The sequence below is a fragment of the Equus caballus genome, chromosome 27 (assembly GCF_041296265.1).
Source record: "Equus caballus isolate H_3958 breed thoroughbred chromosome 27, TB-T2T, whole genome shotgun sequence".
Taxonomy (NCBI): Eukaryota; Metazoa; Chordata; class Mammalia; order Perissodactyla; family Equidae; genus Equus; species Equus caballus.
This window is the reverse complement of record NC_091710.1, coordinates 15,502,508-15,521,781: the sequence shown is the minus strand read 5'-3', so window position 1 is coordinate 15,521,781 and position 19,274 is coordinate 15,502,508. Positions and strand designations below refer to the sequence as shown.

Below are 19,274 nucleotides of genomic sequence, written 5' to 3'. Positions count from 1 at the left end.
TCAAAGGGGTATAAATTGTCAAAAGGTATCAAATTATGCATTTCAAATATGGACCCTTTATTATATGTCCTGTCCGTATTAATTAGAAGAGCTATAAATAAAACAAATAAGGTGTTGGCTTGACTTCTGGCTTCTGGTCCATGATGTTAGGAGCCTGGAAGTCTCCACTCCATCCCCAAACACTAAACAGCTGAACAAACTGAAAAGGCTCCAGCTGTTCTTAGGTTCATAAGAGCAGTGAGGTCATAGGGCAAATTGCCGCCCCCAGATTGGGGAGACTCACAGGTGAACACAGAGAATCACAACTGAGCCCCCGAGGGGACCAGTGCTGGGGCAGGGAAGCCTAACCTGTAATGGACAATCTGCAGGAGGCCCAGTGTGGACAAGTGTGGACCCTCAGAGAGTTAAAACTCCAGGAGGACCTGGTCACAGGGGCCCAAACTTTTGTGAGTTTTGCCTCCAGCAGCTGGACCTGCTTCTTACAGTGAATGTCTGAGAAAAAATATTGTGCTTCTCACAGAGGAAAGAAAAAATGAACAATTTTGAAATATGCTAGAGCATTCTGTTCTTAAAAAGTCTGCTCTAAGGAGAAACTATTTTACTAGAACCTGACGTGCTAAGGTTTGACCAGGGACACACCTACCTGTGGGGACTCCAGCCCACTTCAGCCATCCCGCCCTGCCTACGTGGAGGACGCAGAGCACACGTGACGTTCTCTAAGCACATGGATGTGATCTCTTCTGATGCCTCTGGGAAGGAATTGGGTCCAAAGTTACCAGAAATGAAAGGAGAACGAACATTTATTGAGTATCCACTAAACGTCAAGTAGTTTATTAAAATGTCACCCCATCAGATCCTCTCAACGCTGCATTTATAAACACTGTACATCTTTTTCAGAGAATACATTTAGTGAGATATTAATTCTTTCAATGTCAAACAATTCTAGTTTTCATTTCTTCGAAATTATCTAATTTTGAAGTTTGATATTTCATGTACTACTCCTTCAGTTATATACTCTAAGCATTTTGTGATCACCAGAAATTGCCCAGTTTTTTTTTTTTTATTGTGGTAAGAACCCTTACCCTATGGTCGGCCCACTTAACCAAGTCATAAGCGCACACTGCAGTACCGGGAACTCTGGGCACAGAGCTGTGAGCAGCTCTCTAGAACTTACTCATCTTGCACGACTGAAACTTTGTGCCTGTCGGACAGCAGCTCCCTCTTTCCTCTTCCCCCAGCTCCTGGCAATCACCATTCTCCTCTGTTTCTGTGAGTTTGACATTTTTTTCTTCTTTTTTGGTTTGGGGGGGTATTTTTCCAGTTTTAATAGGGCATCACTGCCAAATAAACGTGTTATCTCTTTACAATGACACGATTTGATACATTGCAAAAGGATTCCCCTCATCAGGATAAATAATACATCAGTCACCACACAGGTTTCTCTTTTCTTCTCTTTCTTTTTCTTGGGAGCATATTTAAGTTCTCTCTTTGCAAATTTCAATGACACAATGCAGTGTTGTCAACTATAGTGAGTTGAACCGTTTCAGATAGCTCGCATAAGTGGAATCACACAATATTTGTCCTTCTGTGACTGGCTTATTTCACTCAGCACAATCCAGCGATCCCACTTTGGGGTATATATCCACCAGAATTGACATCAGAATCTCAAAGAGACATCTGCATTCTTGTGTTGACTGCAGCCTTGTTCACAAGAGCCAAGATATGGAAACAGCTTAGTGTCCATCGACAGATGAATAGATAACGATAATGCCAAGAAATATTACTCAGCCTGAAAAGAGAAGGGTATTTTGCATATGCAACAACATAAAGACATTTATTTGACAAGCGACTGCAGACTTCTGTTTGGGCCAAATGGTGTGAGCCCCATGCAGCCTCTCTCTCTCAGATGACAAATGAAACTCTGGCCAGAGAACAAATAATTGCCATCTGATTTTCTAAATTCACCAAGTGAACAACTCCCAGTAACTTGAATCCTGATACTGACCAGGTCTGAGACAGGTTCTGTTGGGGTTTTTACATAAAACAATATTTATATATTACAAATGCTTTAAAAATGTACGCAAAATAAATTTGAAAATATGCACCAAAATACGGGCAGAGCTTAATAAATGGTTATAAGGCAGTCCCCCTATTGACCACCACCAAGGTCATTCCTGTCCTCTGTCACATTTGTTCAGTCTTAGTTGTACAGGAGACTGCAAATTAGTACTTCCTGTGTCCCTATGTTACTGTCTCTCTAGGCATTTCATTGTGTGGAGTTCGTCAATGTCTCTGGAATGAATCATGAGAAGAATATTATTTATTGTATTATGTAAAGAATGACACTGAAATGAGTCTGACCGAGCTGGTGTGAACGTTATGCAGCATTTTAAATGCCCTTTTCCCTCAGCAGTGTTATCTGGGGCAGAAGGAACGGGCAGAGCAGCTGAGGGGATTTGGAATTAGAGAGGAGCAGGAGGAAGACAAAACTTCTCCAGTAATCTTTGCAATTTAACCACCACATTGGCGTTCTCACACCGTGAAATCAAATATGATTTTATGTTCATTCCAGGATTGCTAGCACATCGTTTCATAAAATGTGCAGGGTTATTGTTTCCTTTCCCGTCATCTGTATTTGAGAGCCCCAACTCACCTCAGACAAAGGTCCATACTGAATTATTCTGTGTCTTCTATTAAACAAAGGATTCTTTGATACAGTGCAGAAAAATATGTACTTTGATGAGCACGAAATTTGAAGAGAAGGAGCATCTAAAACTTAAGAGGAAAAGGAAGAATTAGAAAAAATAATTGAATTATCTGAAAAACACAAATAATATCAGCTTTCATAAGTCACTGTAAAATATAGAAATAAATGACTAATGACATACTACTTATAAATAGCTACTAAAATTAGGACATTTTTAGAGCTAACGCATTTATTATATATTCCATCACGAATAAGTTGGGAGGCCATAGTAATGAGCCAGGACCCCTGACCTCTGCAGGGAGCCCTCACCCAACCCCAGAAACTGTCTCAGACACTCTCAAGGCATCATGGGTCAGCATCATTCCTTCCTATAGGGAAGGTGTGGAGCCAGTGGTGAATGGAGGGATTGGGAAGCTGGATATGGGAGAAGAACCCGGGGCTCAGGGGCCCTTCACAGAGCAGGAAAGTGCAGGGAGGAGCTCCCCCTGGTGGCTGTTGGATGATGCTGCTTGACCCAGGTCAGAGCTTTCCCTGGGCTGTGCTGTTTACATCTGAAGGACCACGCTGATGCACACTGCCCACCATGGGCTAGAGGATCAATGAGTCCTGTTTCAGTGGGTCCAGTAACTTCATTTTCCTCTCCCGCAGTGTGTCAAGTCTCCACCGCTAGAAGCTCACAAGCTCTCTCTGCGCTTGGGGCGTCTGGCATGTGGCTCAGTGCGTCTTCATATCTGCTGTCCCCCAATTCTGTGTTCACCATCGCCCAGAGATTCCAGTCATCTAGTCTCAGCCCAGATGCCCCCTGGGGTCAAGGTGAATGTTTCTGCATATAACACGGATGGTACTTGCACCTATGCTCTGCTCAAGTGATACCGTTCCTGATGGTTTGGGTTTCATTATTTTCCTAGAATCAGAAAATGAAATTGCCCTACATCCTCTCTTCTTTTTCTCTCTCTCTATATGTAACATATAATATACAACATATATAAGATGCAACATGTAACACATAATATGCAATATGTAGCATTTCATACATTATAATGCATTTTACATACGAAGTTCTCTCCATATAATACATTACATATATTTATGTTTTTATATGTAATTTTATAATATGCATATTAGTTTAAAATAAATATAAATTCCTTACTTTATATGACTGTTTGATGTAGCTAATATATTTTTAATCAAGTTCTGTAGTTTTACTCAGTGTGAGGGCTGATAGAACAGGAACGTTACTACAATGGAACCTCCTTCCTATTTTAGGGCTCTTCTCCCATTGCTGTACTAAAAACTCTCATAGCCTGTGACTGTAATGTACTGGGCCCTAATCAAGATTTTTTTAAGAGCTCCATGGAATTATTGAGTGTTAGGTGTCTAGGATCTGAATCCAAAAGAAGAGATGTTTATCCAGAACTTTCCCAACCAAGGAACCACAGGGAAGAGCAGGAGACGTTGTGGATTGACCTGAGGGAGGTGAGCACTGAATGAGATGGCATTGAATGTGGAGATCGCTGTGGGTGGTATTGATGGATACCTGTGCAGTATTGTCATCCAGTCCGTGAACATGGCTGCCCTTTCACTTATTTAAATTCGTTTTTTTCAGTAATGTTTGTATTTTTCAGTTTACAGCCTTTACTATTTTATTATTTTTGATGATTTTGGAAATGGAACTGCTTTCTTAATATCCTCTTAATCTTGTTCTTTGTTGTTAATTAGAAAACCAACTGATTTTTGTAGAGTATTACTACCCTTAAGTCCCGTAGGAGATACCAGATAGAACCCATTAGGGGTTATGATAGGAGTTGGTTTTCCTATCTTGAAACAGTAGGATAACAAGTATTGAGGCAGGTGGGAATATGAAAATGAAGCACTGCCATCCATGAGCAGTACAATGAGTAACCCTGGATCCACCCCTAAAGGCATTGAGGAAAAGTAGGGATTTTCCTGAAGGTTTAGTGGAGGCCAGAGAATAGCTATCACAAAGTACACCTGAGAGCAAAGCTTCTTCAAAATCCCCTTCGAGTAGCTCTGTCTTCCTAGATTTCCATTCCTTTTGGCAGCTGCCCCAACTCTCTCTTCTCCCTCTCTGCTCATTTTCCCCAGTCAAGCTCATTTCTCTCTGCATCTTTCTTCTCCAAACCCCCTCAGCTTGCATATCCACCCAGTGATAAATACCAAGCCCCACCTCGTGGTCATCCACTCCTCTGCAGCTTCTCAAGGTTGCCCCAGGACTCTGAAGCACCAGCATTCTTTCCATCTAGCGTCACTTTGGAACGTGGTTAGTGACGTAACTCATCGGTGAACAACATGGGCTCTAAATTCTGACTTCATCTTCGCAAACCGGGTGACCCCAAACAAACGATATCCTTCCTCTGGAGCTGTTTTCCAATCTATAAAATAAGGATAATATAAGTACGTGGCCAGCATGATTGCCGTGAGTATTAAATGCGATGATGCCTGCAAAATACCGGTCTGTAGTGACTGTGCAGTAACTGTTAGCCATCAGTACTATTATTCATCTGCTGGAAAATTCTATGAGGTCAGTAGGGCAGTGGTTCCTGTTTTGATATGAACAAAGCAAGGACCCCAGTGGTGAATTGATTTGCTCAAGGTTGTACAAGACAGGCAGCAAAGCCAGAGGTCAAATCCCCTCCCTTGAGTCCAGAGCCTTTGGATTTCTGCCCAATTTCTTGAGGTCAAGACCTGACAAGCAAGTGCTGGTGAATGGGGTCCCCCACAGCTTGGATGCTGTTTAAGTATTCTGAGGAGAGGCGATACCCCTTCCTGGCTTCAGTTTTCAGTGCCAACATTAAATTATGATGATGTATGACATGAGATTGTGTCCCCTGCTGGCCCCTGAAAGTTGCATTTCTTCTGAGGGCAACTACAGAGGATCCATTTTGCTGTTCTCAGTATGTCTGGAGTGACCTACTCTAGTCCCTCTGCTTGGAACACAAAGCTCATTGCCCTCATGAGCCATTTCTCACAGCAGCCACTCAGGGACTTCCTACATACTTCTAGTTTGCCTGGATGGTGCCCCCCGTTGGGGTGTCATCACTTCATTAAAATACAGAATTAAAGTTTGTCACTGGACACCCAGCCAGCTGTCAGGATCCCCCCCTCCTCCTGCCAATGTCACACACTTGGTACTTCCCAGTATAGTGTGGTGTTTAGGGAATTCTGGAGTCAGACAGATATGAGTTCAAGGTCTAGGTGTGACACTAAATGTGGACTTGGTTCAATTTTTCAGCCTCTCTGAATCTCCATTTCTTCATCAGTAAAATGGGTATTTGGATAATGAAAAGCAGGCAGTTAATACTTCCTCGGACTCTGGTAGTTCATGAGACTGTGTCAGTGAGCTATGACTACACTAATGTCACATAACAGATAACCATAAACCTTAGGGGCACATGACAATCAGCAATCCACAGAAGAACAAATGTAGGTAGCCAACCCAAATGTGGACAGACTTCCCTGCATTAGTAAACAAAGCATGTCCAATTAAAGAAAACCCAAGATACCATTTTTCATCTATACTTAATGGGAACTCTTTAAAAGATAGACTTTACTTTTTAGAACAGTTTTGAGATTGATAGAAAATTTAAGAAAGACAGCACAGAGAGTTCCCATACACCTCTGTTCTGGTTTGCTATTACTAGCATCTTACCTCAATCGGGGATATTGGTTACAACAGATGAAATTATACAGGTTCATTGTTATTAACTAGATGTATGACTGTTGATGTTGACCTTGATCGCCTGGCTAAGGTAGTGCTTGTCCGTTTTCTCCACTGCAAAGTTACTGCCCCCTCTTTCCCTACTGTGCACTTTAGGAAGGAATTCCATGCACAGGTCTCTCCCTGGTTGATGCCCCCTCAGCTCTCAGGATCAGGGCAGAAAAAGGAAGATGTGCACAGCTGACTCTCTCCCAGTTCAGGCCTCATCCTGATGCAGTACCACGTGACCTATATAGTGAGGGGTATGTCTTCAATAGCAAATATTTACTGAATACCTACCTGGTGTTGAGTCTGGTGGTTGGCAGTGGAATGCCAGGCTGTACTAGACAGCCTCATCCCTGCTCAGGGAGCTTGCCCTGAAGTAGGAACATTAGGGTGGGAGGCAGACATGGGGCCATCCTTCCCCAACTTCACCACTGGAGACAGGGAGGCCAAAGAGGACACTGCTGCACTCATGGGTCTGTGATGGGATGAGCGTTGGTGGGATGATAGGAGAGCAGGGAATCAGAGGCAACACGAGAGCTGAGGGCACCTGGGAATGACGTGAAGAGTCCTCGGGTTTAGGTGGAGATGTAGAAAAGTCCATGAAATGATATAAACAGAGGAAGATGGAGATAAACAACATGACCTGGGAGAAGTGAACTACGAGGGAAATGAGATTAGAATTCAGGAATTACGAGACCCTGGCAGGGCAAGTGCCTTAGGAATCCCAGAAGATGTGCTTTGGTTTGTCAGGTGGAGGGGCTTGGTCATCGGTTGAATGTGATCTACTGAGGCTGCTGGAAAGGAAGACAGGGAGAGGCCACATGTCAGCAGGGTGAGAAGTGAAGGGTGGGTGAGAGAGTTGACAGAGGGAGGACAGATTCCCCTCCAGGAAACCTTGCATGGGAAGTGTAAGATGGAGGAGTCCAAATCTGGATGTCCTTCACTGTGTGTCATAAAAATAGAATAATGTTAATTTGTAGATTTTTGTCACAGGAGAAGATAAATTCAAAGCTTATAGATTGATTACCCTTTAAAACATTAACTGTTTATGTCCAACAAAGAAAATTTGCTTCTTTGGCCCCAGCTTGGTGCCATAAAAGTACTATACTCAAAAACATTCTTTACCACCTTACTGGTCTCCTCAGTAAGATGAGTTGAATAACATTTGGACTCAAGTTTAGACTCTAGTGTATGAGATTCATGTGTTTAACTTTGTGAAAATTGGTCTCTTACAAGTTGGGAGTGTATTTCCTGAGATGTCTGAGAGGATCCTTCCATCTAATCTACTGACCCTGTGGTGACTGAGGACTGGAATCTTCAAGCTCAGGAATTACTGTTCTTGAGTCCTGAGGTGATTCCCAGGAGCTACGAAAACTTTCCTTTTCTGACCCTGTATTTTTCTAGAAATTCACCACCCCCACACACTTTTTTGTTACAAGGGGCTGAAAATGATTTCGGGGGCATTAGCTGACTGGTGTTTACGTGATGAGAACATAACGGAGGTAGTAGAATTTTGGAGAAAGCGTTCTTGGTGGGATATTACAGGAAGGAAAGGAAAGGAAAGTGTCGAGTATGATTATGGAGACTCTAATCTTCAGTGACTGAAAGCATTGCAGACAGGGAGCTGGGTGGACCCACGCCACGTGGGGCCTCGGCGTCATTCTGCAGTTGTGCCTTTTTGTAAGTCACTATCACTCTCACTGGCTTGGATTCAACAGGTTGCTTGGTTGACACTCCTGAAATGAAAAACCAACGATTGTCTTAGTATAAGCATATTCTCAGATACTAGACTCATCTCATTGCGATGAAATGGATTTTCCTAAAGACTTCCTCAGAGCATTGAGGTAAATGTCTGAAACCAAGAAATGTCAAAAATAGGAAGGGGCTCATGATACAGGCCCCCAGGTTCTGAATCTAAACTCTACCTTCTAGAATGGACTCCTGCCCGTTAGCTGTGATTAGCGAGGCGCCAATAATACCAGCTCTAGCATCAGGGGCACTTCTACTAGCCTTCTTAAATACTTTTTCACAAATTTATTTTACATCCATTATCTTACTTAATCTTTACAACGCTCCTAAGATTTAAACATTATTACCCCCCACAGTTTAGAGATGAAGAAACTGAAAACGAGCTAGAATAATTGGACAAAGATCAAACAGCCAGGAAATGGTAGCACAGGAGTCTGCAGTACTCTGAAAGGTTGTCTGACATCAAGTCAGCTCCTTTTTTCTCAATGATGCTGCTCCTCTTAATCTGTTTCAACGAGCACTGGAATTCCTCGGTGCTTCAGGGACCACTGAGCAGCAGCGCCTCGGGGCCCTCACTCTGGTTTCAACCAGAGGACGTCTATTATACACATAATAGATTTGAAGTTTTGTTTGAAAATGTTCCCAGACACTCTATTATCCCATGATGTCTCCTAAAGCTGTTACGAGCTGCACCAGCAACTTCTTGAAGTCAGAGACCTCGACTTCTTCTTTCTTTGGTCTCACAACAGTGTGCAACCCTGCCTGAGCTGTGAGCCAGCCTGTGGAAGGAGGAGCAGATGGGAATCACTGCCCTTGGGATGTGCTCTGGGATCCCCCGTCTAGGTATCTCCCATGACCCCTGGCGGCCTCGCTGCCTGTTTCTCACCGAAGTCAGTCGAAGGATCTGCAGGCTTCTCGCTGCCATCACAATGCATGGAGCTCTCCCCCAGGAGGGAAGCAATGTCTTCTCCGAAGTCAGTCGAAGGATCTGCAGCCTTCTCGCTGCCATCACAATGCATGGAGCTCTCCCCCAGGAGGGAAGCAATGTCTTCTCCGAGGTCAGTCGAAGGATCTGCAGCCTTCTCGCTGCCATCACAATGCATGGAGCTCTCCCCCAGGAGGGAAGCAATGTCTTCTCCAAAGATCTGGAGGCAATTCTCAATCAAAAATTGCACAAGAGAAATCTGCAACACAAAAGGGTAAAAACGGGGTGTTCTTTTTCATATGGCATAGTTATAAATCACATTTCATACATGAATCTTGGCTCTAACAAAAATTGTGAAAGAATACTAAGAAAAATTCAGAGAACCAGTTTTCTCTAAGAACGAACTGTGATACTTTCGTGAGTACTTTGGGCACAGGTTTTAAAATACTTTTCATCAGTGGACTAAAGGCATAATTTGTGGTCTAGTTTGAAAGCTAACATTTTTATATCAATGGTTACATCTTGAAAACAAAGGCAATTTTCAAATGTAACCCACATAGGATGTTTGGGGGAAGATGTATAGTCTCTTATGAAATTTTATCTATTCATTTTCATTAAACATTTTTTCCAGTTTTGTTGAGATATAATAGACATATCGCATCTTAGGAAAATTTATAAAGCACCCAATAGACACGGATACGTGAAATTCATTTGTAAGTTTAGGTGCTGCTTAAACTTGGGCAGCAGAGATTTCTGTGGGTTTTTGTGAGGGAAGAAAGCAGCTGGAGAGACACCATTCAGTTTGTCTGGCTGCAGCCCCTCCTCTTGCATTGCCTGCCCCACCCTTACTTTCTGGGAAACTCTCTTGGGAAACAGCTATGATCTTCTTGGGCATGTTGTAGCTCTGATAGGATGTTCTGGAATCTTTTACTAGTTTCCTCACCCTATAGCAGAGGCAAAATAGTAGCCAAGTATTTTTCTGAATGAGCCAAAGCTGGCAGAGGAAGGCCAAAGTGTGTGGAGCCATGGGTGCTCATATTGCCCAAGCTGCCTAGGATGTGCCAGTAATGACCAAAGGAGCTGGGTGTTGTCGGCATCGTGTGATGAAGAAACCATGGCTTGGAAACTTTGCCCAGGGTTACACATCCCTCAGTGATTAGGCTGAGAGTTGAACCTTGGCTTGTCACACTCCAAAGCCCAGGTTCTTTTCTGTCATATCGGGCCACTCCTCTCTCTGCTGTTCAGTCCGTCCAGAGTTTAGTCTCATGGACAGGAAGGGAGGAGAGACTCAACTGCTCACAGTTCCCCCTTAACAACCCTCCTTCCCATCCCCACAGAGGAGGATAAATGACTCTGCCACTCAACGGATACACTTTCAAAAACTGGTCTGTCAGAGTTAACACCATCCATTTTGGGTTCCAAGTGGGGACTCTGACCCCTAGGGCACGCAAATGAGAGCTTTCATTACCTTTCTTGTGATGTCACTTTCTAATTCTGCGCTGCAGCCATTGGGCAAACAAAGAATGCTTGGGGCTATGCAGGTGGCTAAGTTGTAAGCTGTCATCTGATTGACGGACGAATGCTGCTGAATGTTGTGCAGCACTCCAAAAAGATAGCGCAGGAGCTCTGCATTGGCTCTGGGCAGCTCATCCAAAAGCCTAAAGACACAAAAATGGACCTTTAAAGACAGCACGTCATTTTGCTCAGGAAGTTGGAAATACAGAGAAAGGGAACAGAGGACTTCTTTGTAGAGCAGGCACAAAGCCCAGTGAACATGCACGAGAATGCAGAAATGGCCCTCCTAAACATGCTGCCTGAAATATTTTCCCTGAAACGCCTAGAACGTGTTCTCATTTGGGCACATCTTATTAACATCGAATTTAATGTAAATATATTTTAAAACTCTGAAACATTGCAGAAACTCTTCAATTAAAGTTCACAAAAGCCCATTGATTAAATTAAACAGCGATGAAATTTCAAAGGCTCCCTTTGTTTTGAAGGTAGCAATACAGGAACACTGTCTCAGGGTAAGATCCCAGCAAAGTTCCAGGCAAAAATGTCTCATTGAGTTCAGTTCCTGAACCAGATAAGAACTTCTCTGGCTAGTTAAGTGTTTGACAAAGGTAAGACCATATCCCTGGCAGATTGGTCCTTTAGCATCTCTCTTGGACCAAAGGATTTCATCTGCTCTCAGTTTCATATTGTCAAATAAAAATGGCAAGTAATAGGATATATTGGAATATATGAGGAAGCCATTTTGGTGTAAACCTAATTCGGACCTGACCTTGTCTTTCCAAAAGGGCCTGACCGAGGCCGTTGAGCATGCATTGTCTATCTGCTTTAGAGATTCCCTATGGCAAGAGCAAAAGGCCCTTGAGATAAAGGTGCAACTTCCCTCCCCCTGCCAACGTTGGTGTCTCCTTAAGGATTAAGCATCTTTCCTTAGGCTAGAAACTGATTGCTGCGCTCACCTGTGACCGCCCAGCTTGAGACAATAGACTTGCCTCCTGCTGTGCCCTTGGAGATAGCAGACCCACTACCTGCTGTGTCCATCAAGTGCTGTGCCGACAGGGCACTCTTGTGGCTATTGTGGGAGGGACATTTCAATCATGTGAAACACCCTCTTTGAGGGTATATAACCACCCTATGTACCCCCACTTCTTTGGAGTGCTCTGTTCCTTTGTGGAAAGACCTCCCGGGTTATAATCCTAAAATTTAAGCTCAGAATAAACTCACCCAAATGTTCATTTATTGATTGGTTATGGATTATTCTCATCGACAACATATTCAGAAGGTAGAAAATGGTCAAGGATTCCTTATTAACAAGACTAGGAGAAGAACAAGAACTCAATAAGAGCAGTAAGGCATGCCACTGTTTTTGAACTGGCCTCCGTGGGAGTGGTCAAATCAAACTCTTTGGCATTGGTCATTATTTTAGTGGACAAAGCTGTAAAGTATAAGCTAATATTTTCCTAAGAGTATGTTGATTGTACTTTGGAGGTGTGCCCCAGTAGAGTAATCATGGCATCGTTACCTCTGAGTGGCAGCGATTTTCTCCTCCTCGTTCTCTCCATCAGTTATACTGACCCATTTAGCATAGAGGTCAGATGTAAAGACGCTCCCTGGGATGTTTCGAAGAAAATCCTTACACACATCAAAAGAAGAGTATTATTCTTATGGCAAATACATATTGGACAAATTACAGGGAAAACATGGAGTTGAAAAGTTGAGTTTCTGTCCCCACTTCCTTCTCAGACTCTCCACACTGTGACCCACGCAGCGCTCAGCTCCACCTCTCCACTGACTTGCACACCCTGAAGTGGGTGCTTGGACTTCTAAAACTTAGAAGCACCAAAGCAGAGTGGGCCACAGTGGGAGCGAAGAGAAAGCCCCCTTCTATCACCTGGAACTTCCTCTTGGTGTCCATTTTAGTAAACTAGTAGAAACTGACAAGGTCCAGTGAGACGTCATCCTCAATCCTGCTAGTTTCTTGAGAAGAAATACCCATCCCTGTTTGAGACACAGTGCTTGCTCTTAACTCAAGCAAGAGAAGTTCTGAAACAAACCAAACGCGCACACCCTCGTGCTCTCGCACACATATTAAGAGAGAACTGAGCCTTCTGACTTGAGGTATGTGTGCTCCTTGGGAGAACACTGCGTCACAATAGCCTCGTTCATCCTGGTTTTAACTGTATGAACGTTCGATCCTGCAGACTGGGAAGCAGCAGACATTGGAAATATATTAAAATCCCCAATGGGTAACAATGTGTTACCCCTTACAGTCTGTGAGTGGGACATACAGATCCTTCCAAAAGAAGAAACTTACTAAAAACTTAGATACATTGCAACTTCAGGCCTCTGAGTATCAGGGCTACAGACGCACAAATGTCAGCTTCCTAAGTGGAGGCCTGGAACATCTGTCACTTTAGAGGGCTGAGGAACAAGTTTAACATCGTAGAATTGGGCCTATTAAAATTTACGAAGCTTTAATGTTTGTGCAAGACTGAGGGGAAGTTGTCACTTTGTCTTGCTAGCTTCCAAGCACACCTAGCTTCCATTGTTCTCACTCAGCAGCACATGCCTTCTCTTAGTGGTGGCTTGCTCGAGAAGTGCCTCAGGGCAACTATCCTAATTAGAATCTAATGATGGTTCACTCATGCTAATCCCTATTGAGCTGCTGTTAGTGCCAGGCACTATTGTGAGCACTGGGGACAGAGCAGAGAAGCCAATGGACAGAGTCCCAGTCCTCTCACTTTGACTATGTTGATTGGTGTGTGGTACCCATGGTATTGTAGCTAGCCATGGTAGTTAGTGCTTTTCACCGTGTTTCCTATGGAGTGCTTCCAATATATTTGGAGGGAGGAAGCAGTCCAACTCTGGCCGGCTCTTCAAGTCTGGGAGCGTGCAGGAGGGCCCTTGCCTCATGCGTACCACACTACATGCACTCGGAGCATGTGTCTCCTCTCTGTTTCCTGAACCCTGTTCTGTGGGAGCCCATTGGTGAGGCTGAGTGTGGTGAAGCCAGAACATGACCCGAGCAGAATATGCCAAGGGTATTCACTGCTGGACCTCTGTTTTTAGACAGCTCAATGGCAAACTCAATGTGGTCCTGATGATGTACTCATTTCTGGTTTAGGTCAACACCCCAGTTCATTGGGCATGGTATTATCAAAGCCAAGTTGCAAAGTCTGATTCCCCACCAAGATCAGTCAACTTTAGGAATGTCTAAGAACTATACCCACGAGTGGCCACCCCCTTGCTAGTCTGTACTTATAACAGAAAGATAGGCAAGACTCTGCTGATGGGCAACTCTAACTCTTGCTGGAAAATCAGTTCCAGGTGGGCACCTCACAGAAGGCAACACTCAACTTGCTATTTGTATGCCTAGAGTATATTTCTAATCATCCCAGTGTCACAGTGGTCGACTCTAAGCCACTTCTGAACTGTCCCTATTTATGACAGAGCTGAACAATCATGGGGAACAAGGAAAGACCAAATGGAATCTCGATTATAAGAGAATTTTAATAACCTATTGTAGTCATTTCTACTTATGACATTCCTCTTTACAGCTGTTAACAAATACCAAGATGGATTCAGTCAATTCTTTCCCTGTTCTATGATTCCCTTCATAGAAACATAACTGGATATTTGTGATTTAGTGGTATCATTTAAAAACCTTTTTTGTATAAATCTATTGAATTTTCAGAATTCCAAACAAATTTTCGTTGCTGCACCTACTTTAAAAGTCAGATTTATAAGAAGAAGCATGTGGTAGGAGCTTGTTACTGTGTGACCATAATCGTGGGTGGTGGGTTAAGCTTAACAAACATTAATAAAGGATGCCAAATTTGGTAAGGGTGAAAGAAGGCAAAAAATAGTGAAGTCACCCCTACACTACTTTTAAATTAAAAGAGGCAGGCGAAAGAAGGATGAGGAAGTGAACGGAGCTTTTGGTCACTCATTGAGCATTTTTTGATTCATTGAATGACAAATGTTGGCTTACTGACTACGGTCAACCTCTCTATCTATTTTCAAATGTTTCATACGAATTTTCTTTTGTAAACTTTGCTTTCATTAGGACAATGGTGAAGAAGTCATCAAAAACAGGATGTTTGTTCTGGTAAACGTTCTGTATATCTAAGTGTGTGTTTAGAATTTTTATTATTATTATTCTGGGATAATGTTCAGGAATGAAGAAGGAGAAGGTAGTGTGTGATGAAAAAGGAAAGTATATCTAACATTTGGGGCTTTTAACACCCAAACTAACGCCCTTAAATTTGGACTTCGTGAAGTGTTTTTCAGTTTCTCAATCTATTATGCCTATTATGGTTCCTGGGCAATCACGGTGAAGGAAATTGATCATGTACCTTCAGAGTTACGCTGTGTGTGGATAATGCTAGAAGTTTCCCTACCTTTAAGACACATGCAACCACAAGAACAGATTCACAGTTCAGGTTCACTTTGTCCCCAGCATTTAATGTCTCCTTTAGGGCTCTGCATAATTTCATATTGGCCGATTTTCTGAATATGCCCTCTGTGAGCGGCCCTTTTTGCTTAAGAAAGCAAAGCATATCCTATAGGGAAGAAGAGAAAGGAAAAATCAATGGCACCTTGTATCCAGGAGCCCAGAGCACCAGCTCCCCCCTTGTCTGTGCTGGGGTAAGCGAGGTGCAGTGCTGGGGGGGGGGGCATGCAAGCAAATGTAGAATTTTTTTTCTCAGTGTCTCTATTTTCTACCCAACCATCCCTTCTACATTCATATGCTGAAACATTTCAAACAGTTGTTAAGTCAGATTTTCCTTTTCAGTGAACTGACACTTTTGAATCAAACTTCCCTGCTTCCAGGCCTTTGTGGAATCACCCGCTCCTACTCCACCAATCTTTCCTCATCGTGCCCTAATATAGCTGCTCTTCCCCAGCTATGGAAATCTTCGTGCCATACCCGTGTCCCATTGTTCGTTCCCCTTTAAGGGGCTGCATACCCCATTTCTACTTTCTGGATTGCTTTCCCTCCTTTCAAATCGGGCTCTCCAAACCCCTCCTCCTCCTCCTCTAATTACATCCCCTTCTCATCACTCTTTCCTTTCCTTTTGCTGCATCTTCATGTCCTCTGCTTGTGGTGCAGAAAGGCTCTAGGTATTGGAGTCAGGTAATCCAAGGGACCCGAATCCTATGATGCTACATCTTGGCTGTGTGGCCTTGGGCACAGTGTACACTTTAGTGAGGTTACTTTTTTTCTCATTTGTGAAGTGGGAATGATGATAATCATAGCTACCCCCTAAATTTGCTGTGAAACTTGCAAGGACTGAGGTAGTAGGAGCATGGGACTGGCATGACACATTTCTTCATCGTTAGCCTAAAATTCCCTAGATCTGGTAGAGTGCTTGGAGAGATACTGGACACTCAATAAATGTTGAAACTGACAATTCCATACACCAACTTGAGTTAACACAGGCCAAATTCTGTGGCTGTCACTTGACACATTCTATTTGGATGAAAGGATCCACATATGCCAGAGGCTGAGTCTGTATGCTTCAGCACTGGAAATACAGGTCAAAATCACCTGAGAGATTCTGAGGAGTGAGATTGAGTAGACTCAGCTGAAGGAGGCTGAAGACTACTGTGGAGTTCAGAGAAGATGAGACAGGGTGGACTCTCAGAGACTCATCCACATAGAGCCCATTTGCATTGATCTGAGCAGGCATATGTGGGTCTTTGCTGAAACCTATGGAATGGACATGGGTATCTTTTCTTTGTCGTGTTTGCTTTATGACTCAGCAGTACCTAAATCAGATTTTATTCTTTGACGTAATATTAGCAAAGCTTTTCCCCCAAAGCCAGCGGCTGTCTAAAGATTTCTCCATTTAGGGATAGATTTAAACGAGACACTTGACCTCTCAGAGTTCTCCCTCCTCAGGAAAGCCACAGAAGACCAAAATGAGACCCACCAGAAGAGAAGGGGGCAGGCTGTCGCGTTCACACACATCCCCGAGGCTGACGCCGAAGAGCTGCCCTGGCTTTGGGGATGGTGGCGTCACGTGCAGAAGGTCCTGGCAGGTGCTGGAGCCACGCCGGAGGGCCCAGTTGCCCATAAAATTAATTCTCACTGACTTCTGGCCTGAATCCAAAGAAGAACTGAGATTATCAGTAGTAGTTAGTTTAATTTACTTACGGCACATTCATTGCGATGGCAAGAAGAAAGAGGAACTGAGTCAGCTTTTGCACAGAATTTCCCATGTTTGGAAATTGGCCAACTGCATCCTTGTGGTGTTAATCTGCTCTTCTTCCCCTCATCCTGCAAACCTAGAGGCTTGCTCAGACTCGGGGTCACTTCTTCCAGGGGAAATGCTTCCTAGGCAGTGCTCTCTCCTGCCTGTTGCATGAGACACTTCACTTGTACTTGTCCGTGTTTTCTGATGTTTAGTATGAACAGTGGATTCAGGTGACAGATCACATTTTGAAAGCTAACCAGGTTTGGTTTTCAAATCAAGCGGAGTTTGGCAATCATCTACTTTCATAGTAAGTCTCCTCCCACTCTTAGATTCCCTGTTTGCTTTCTGAACGCCCAACCATGGTCAACTTTCTTTCAGCAAAAGGATCTGCCTTTCAAGACACAACCTGCCTGAGCCCACTTCTCAGCCGGCCTCTGGCCTCTGCTCTGGGGTCCACAATGCTCAGGCAGCTCCATGATGACTATCAGCAGTCAGGGTCCTTGGGAAGTGGTCATTAAATGCTGGCTATGTGGTAAGATTCCAGGTGGCCGTGTTTCTTCGGACACCCCACAAAACTACCCAGAGATGATTATTAACTACCCAACAGCCCCTGTCAAAAGAATGCTTTTCAAAGGAAAGGTGATCAGCAAGGAAAAGCTGAGTTCCAAGTTTCTAATGCTCAGCTATGAATGTTTACCTAAGAAGGTACCTTAACATTTGTTTAAATCACATGTTTATACCGAATACTAAAAATGTCAACAGAGGAGCCAAGTTGTAGAAGGATAAACAGTGAAGCAACATTTCACCAAGTAGCCTTCAGCGTCCAACCACTCGGCCTTCCTGGGAAGGAGTGAGTGCATCTCCATGTCCACTCACGTGGATGCAGCGCTCCTGGGGCTGGACCAGAGAGAGCAGGATCTGAGAAACAGAAGGCTCCTGGTTCTGCCGCTTAGTCGGATAAGTTTACTGAAAACTCTTTGAGCTTTGGTTTGGTCAACTTTAATGTAAATGATGCTACCTACACCTCTTTGGACTAAATACTAGAAGGTCCCACTCAGCATAAGGCATGGCTCATAGCAGCCTTGATAAATCTCATCTCCCTCACTCAGAGGCCTAAGGAGGCCTAGACATCTGTCTCCTCCCCCCAAAGCAGACCCCACCCCCATTCTCCATTTGATTTCACTGCCTCCAGAAGGTAGCAGTCATGAAGGAATGCCACCACTCCCCTAACTAAGGCTTCTTCCTGCCTGGCATTTGATACCCCTACCATTTTAAAAAGAGAGAAGAAAGCCAATACATTCTTAACTCCAGGAGAAGATTTCTATATGTCTGCATGTACAAATGTTTGTCTCAGATACACGTTAAAATGTAGGTTGAGTTGTTGTATGCAACCTGGTTTTCCTACTCTTAACCTGATTTTATTATTTCTAAAACTATCCAAATGTATTCCATTATTCAGCTTAAACAAGAATGCTCTGAAGAAGTGTGCTCTATCCCTTGATACAAAGCTACACATTCAGCTACTCTATGAGCATAGACAGAAAGTATAGACAGTGAGCTAACATCTGTTGCCAATCTCCTTTCTGCTTGAGGAAGAGTGGCCCTGAGCTGACATCTGTGCCTATCTTCCTATATTTTGTATGTGGGTCGCCTCCACCACTTGGCTTGATAAGTGGTGTAGGTCAGCACCTGGGATCCAAACCCACAAACCCTGGGCCACCGAAGTGGAGCGCACTGAACTTAACCACTACACCACCGGGCTGGCCCCCAAAACCTAGCTAGTTTTAAACAGTCCTGGCAAGATTTAGTTTAGTGTTTCCTCATGCTCCAATTAGGGTGTGTGTATTAAAAAATAAATTTTTTGAAAATTTATCCTTCTAGAATAACAATCATAATAAAAATACTTTGAAGTAGAAATTCTATTCTGGCTCAAATACTTCCCAAATAAATAAAATGTCTTCTTCAGAGAAAGAAATATCAATGGGAAAATATTGGAGTGGTAGGGGAAAAAATGACAAGAAGGAAGATAAAAAAGCCCTGACCGTAAACATTCAGTCTAGTTTTGGTCTCGCCCTGGGTCTGAAGCAGACGTGGAAAGCGAGCTTGCTGTGGGAACAGACTTGAGAGTCCAGTTCTCTCTGGAATCCCAAGGCCACTTCAGCCGAAGCCCAGAAGAGAGTCCAGTTCAATTCCATAACTCTTCGCTCCACTGGAGTTTTTGATTCCAGGTGTGTCTAAGACATGTGGTCATTTGGTCCCCTCCCGTGACAGACCGAGATACTGGACAAATCCCTGAGATCGGGAAGGCACGTTCTCGGGTTGTAGAAGCACATGCTCTGAGAAGACACATGGATGTGCAGACACAGAACTATATGGCAACAGTGCTCTGGGGATACAGAAAAGGGAGCAACTGTCTACCTAGAAGAATTAAAAAAGAAAAAACACCTTCCTAGAGTT

General features: G+C 43.6%; 1 protein-coding gene across 2 annotated transcripts in view; it reads right to left on the bottom strand.

The window, feature by feature from the left end:
• The window catches only part of LOC138921115 (rho GTPase-activating protein 20-like), a 49,187-nt gene that overhangs the window by 10,950 nt on the left and 18,963 nt on the right, over positions 1 to 19,274 (bottom strand). Inside the window, exons 9-17 of one of the 2 annotated variants that reach the window (XM_070253496.1) lie at positions 16,554 to 16,723; positions 15,018 to 15,179; positions 12,140 to 12,249; positions 10,574 to 10,763; positions 9,067 to 9,364; positions 6,726 to 8,167; positions 4,896 to 5,100; positions 2,654 to 2,775; positions 644 to 749 (exon numbers count right to left, since the gene is read on the bottom strand). In XM_070253496.1, coding sequence (XP_070109597.1) covers positions 8,019 to 8,167; positions 9,067 to 9,364; positions 10,574 to 10,763; positions 12,140 to 12,249; positions 15,018 to 15,179; positions 16,554 to 16,723 — 1,079 coding nt within the window. In that variant the 3' untranslated portion in view covers positions 644 to 749; positions 2,654 to 2,775; positions 4,896 to 5,100; positions 6,726 to 8,018. Of the gene's footprint in view, positions 1 to 643; positions 750 to 1,443; positions 1,790 to 2,653; positions 2,776 to 4,895; positions 5,101 to 6,725; positions 8,168 to 9,066; positions 9,365 to 10,573; positions 10,764 to 12,139; positions 12,250 to 15,017; positions 15,180 to 16,553; positions 16,724 to 19,274 lie in introns of those variants that run through there. The other variant, XM_070253495.1, reaches the window with a different exon arrangement.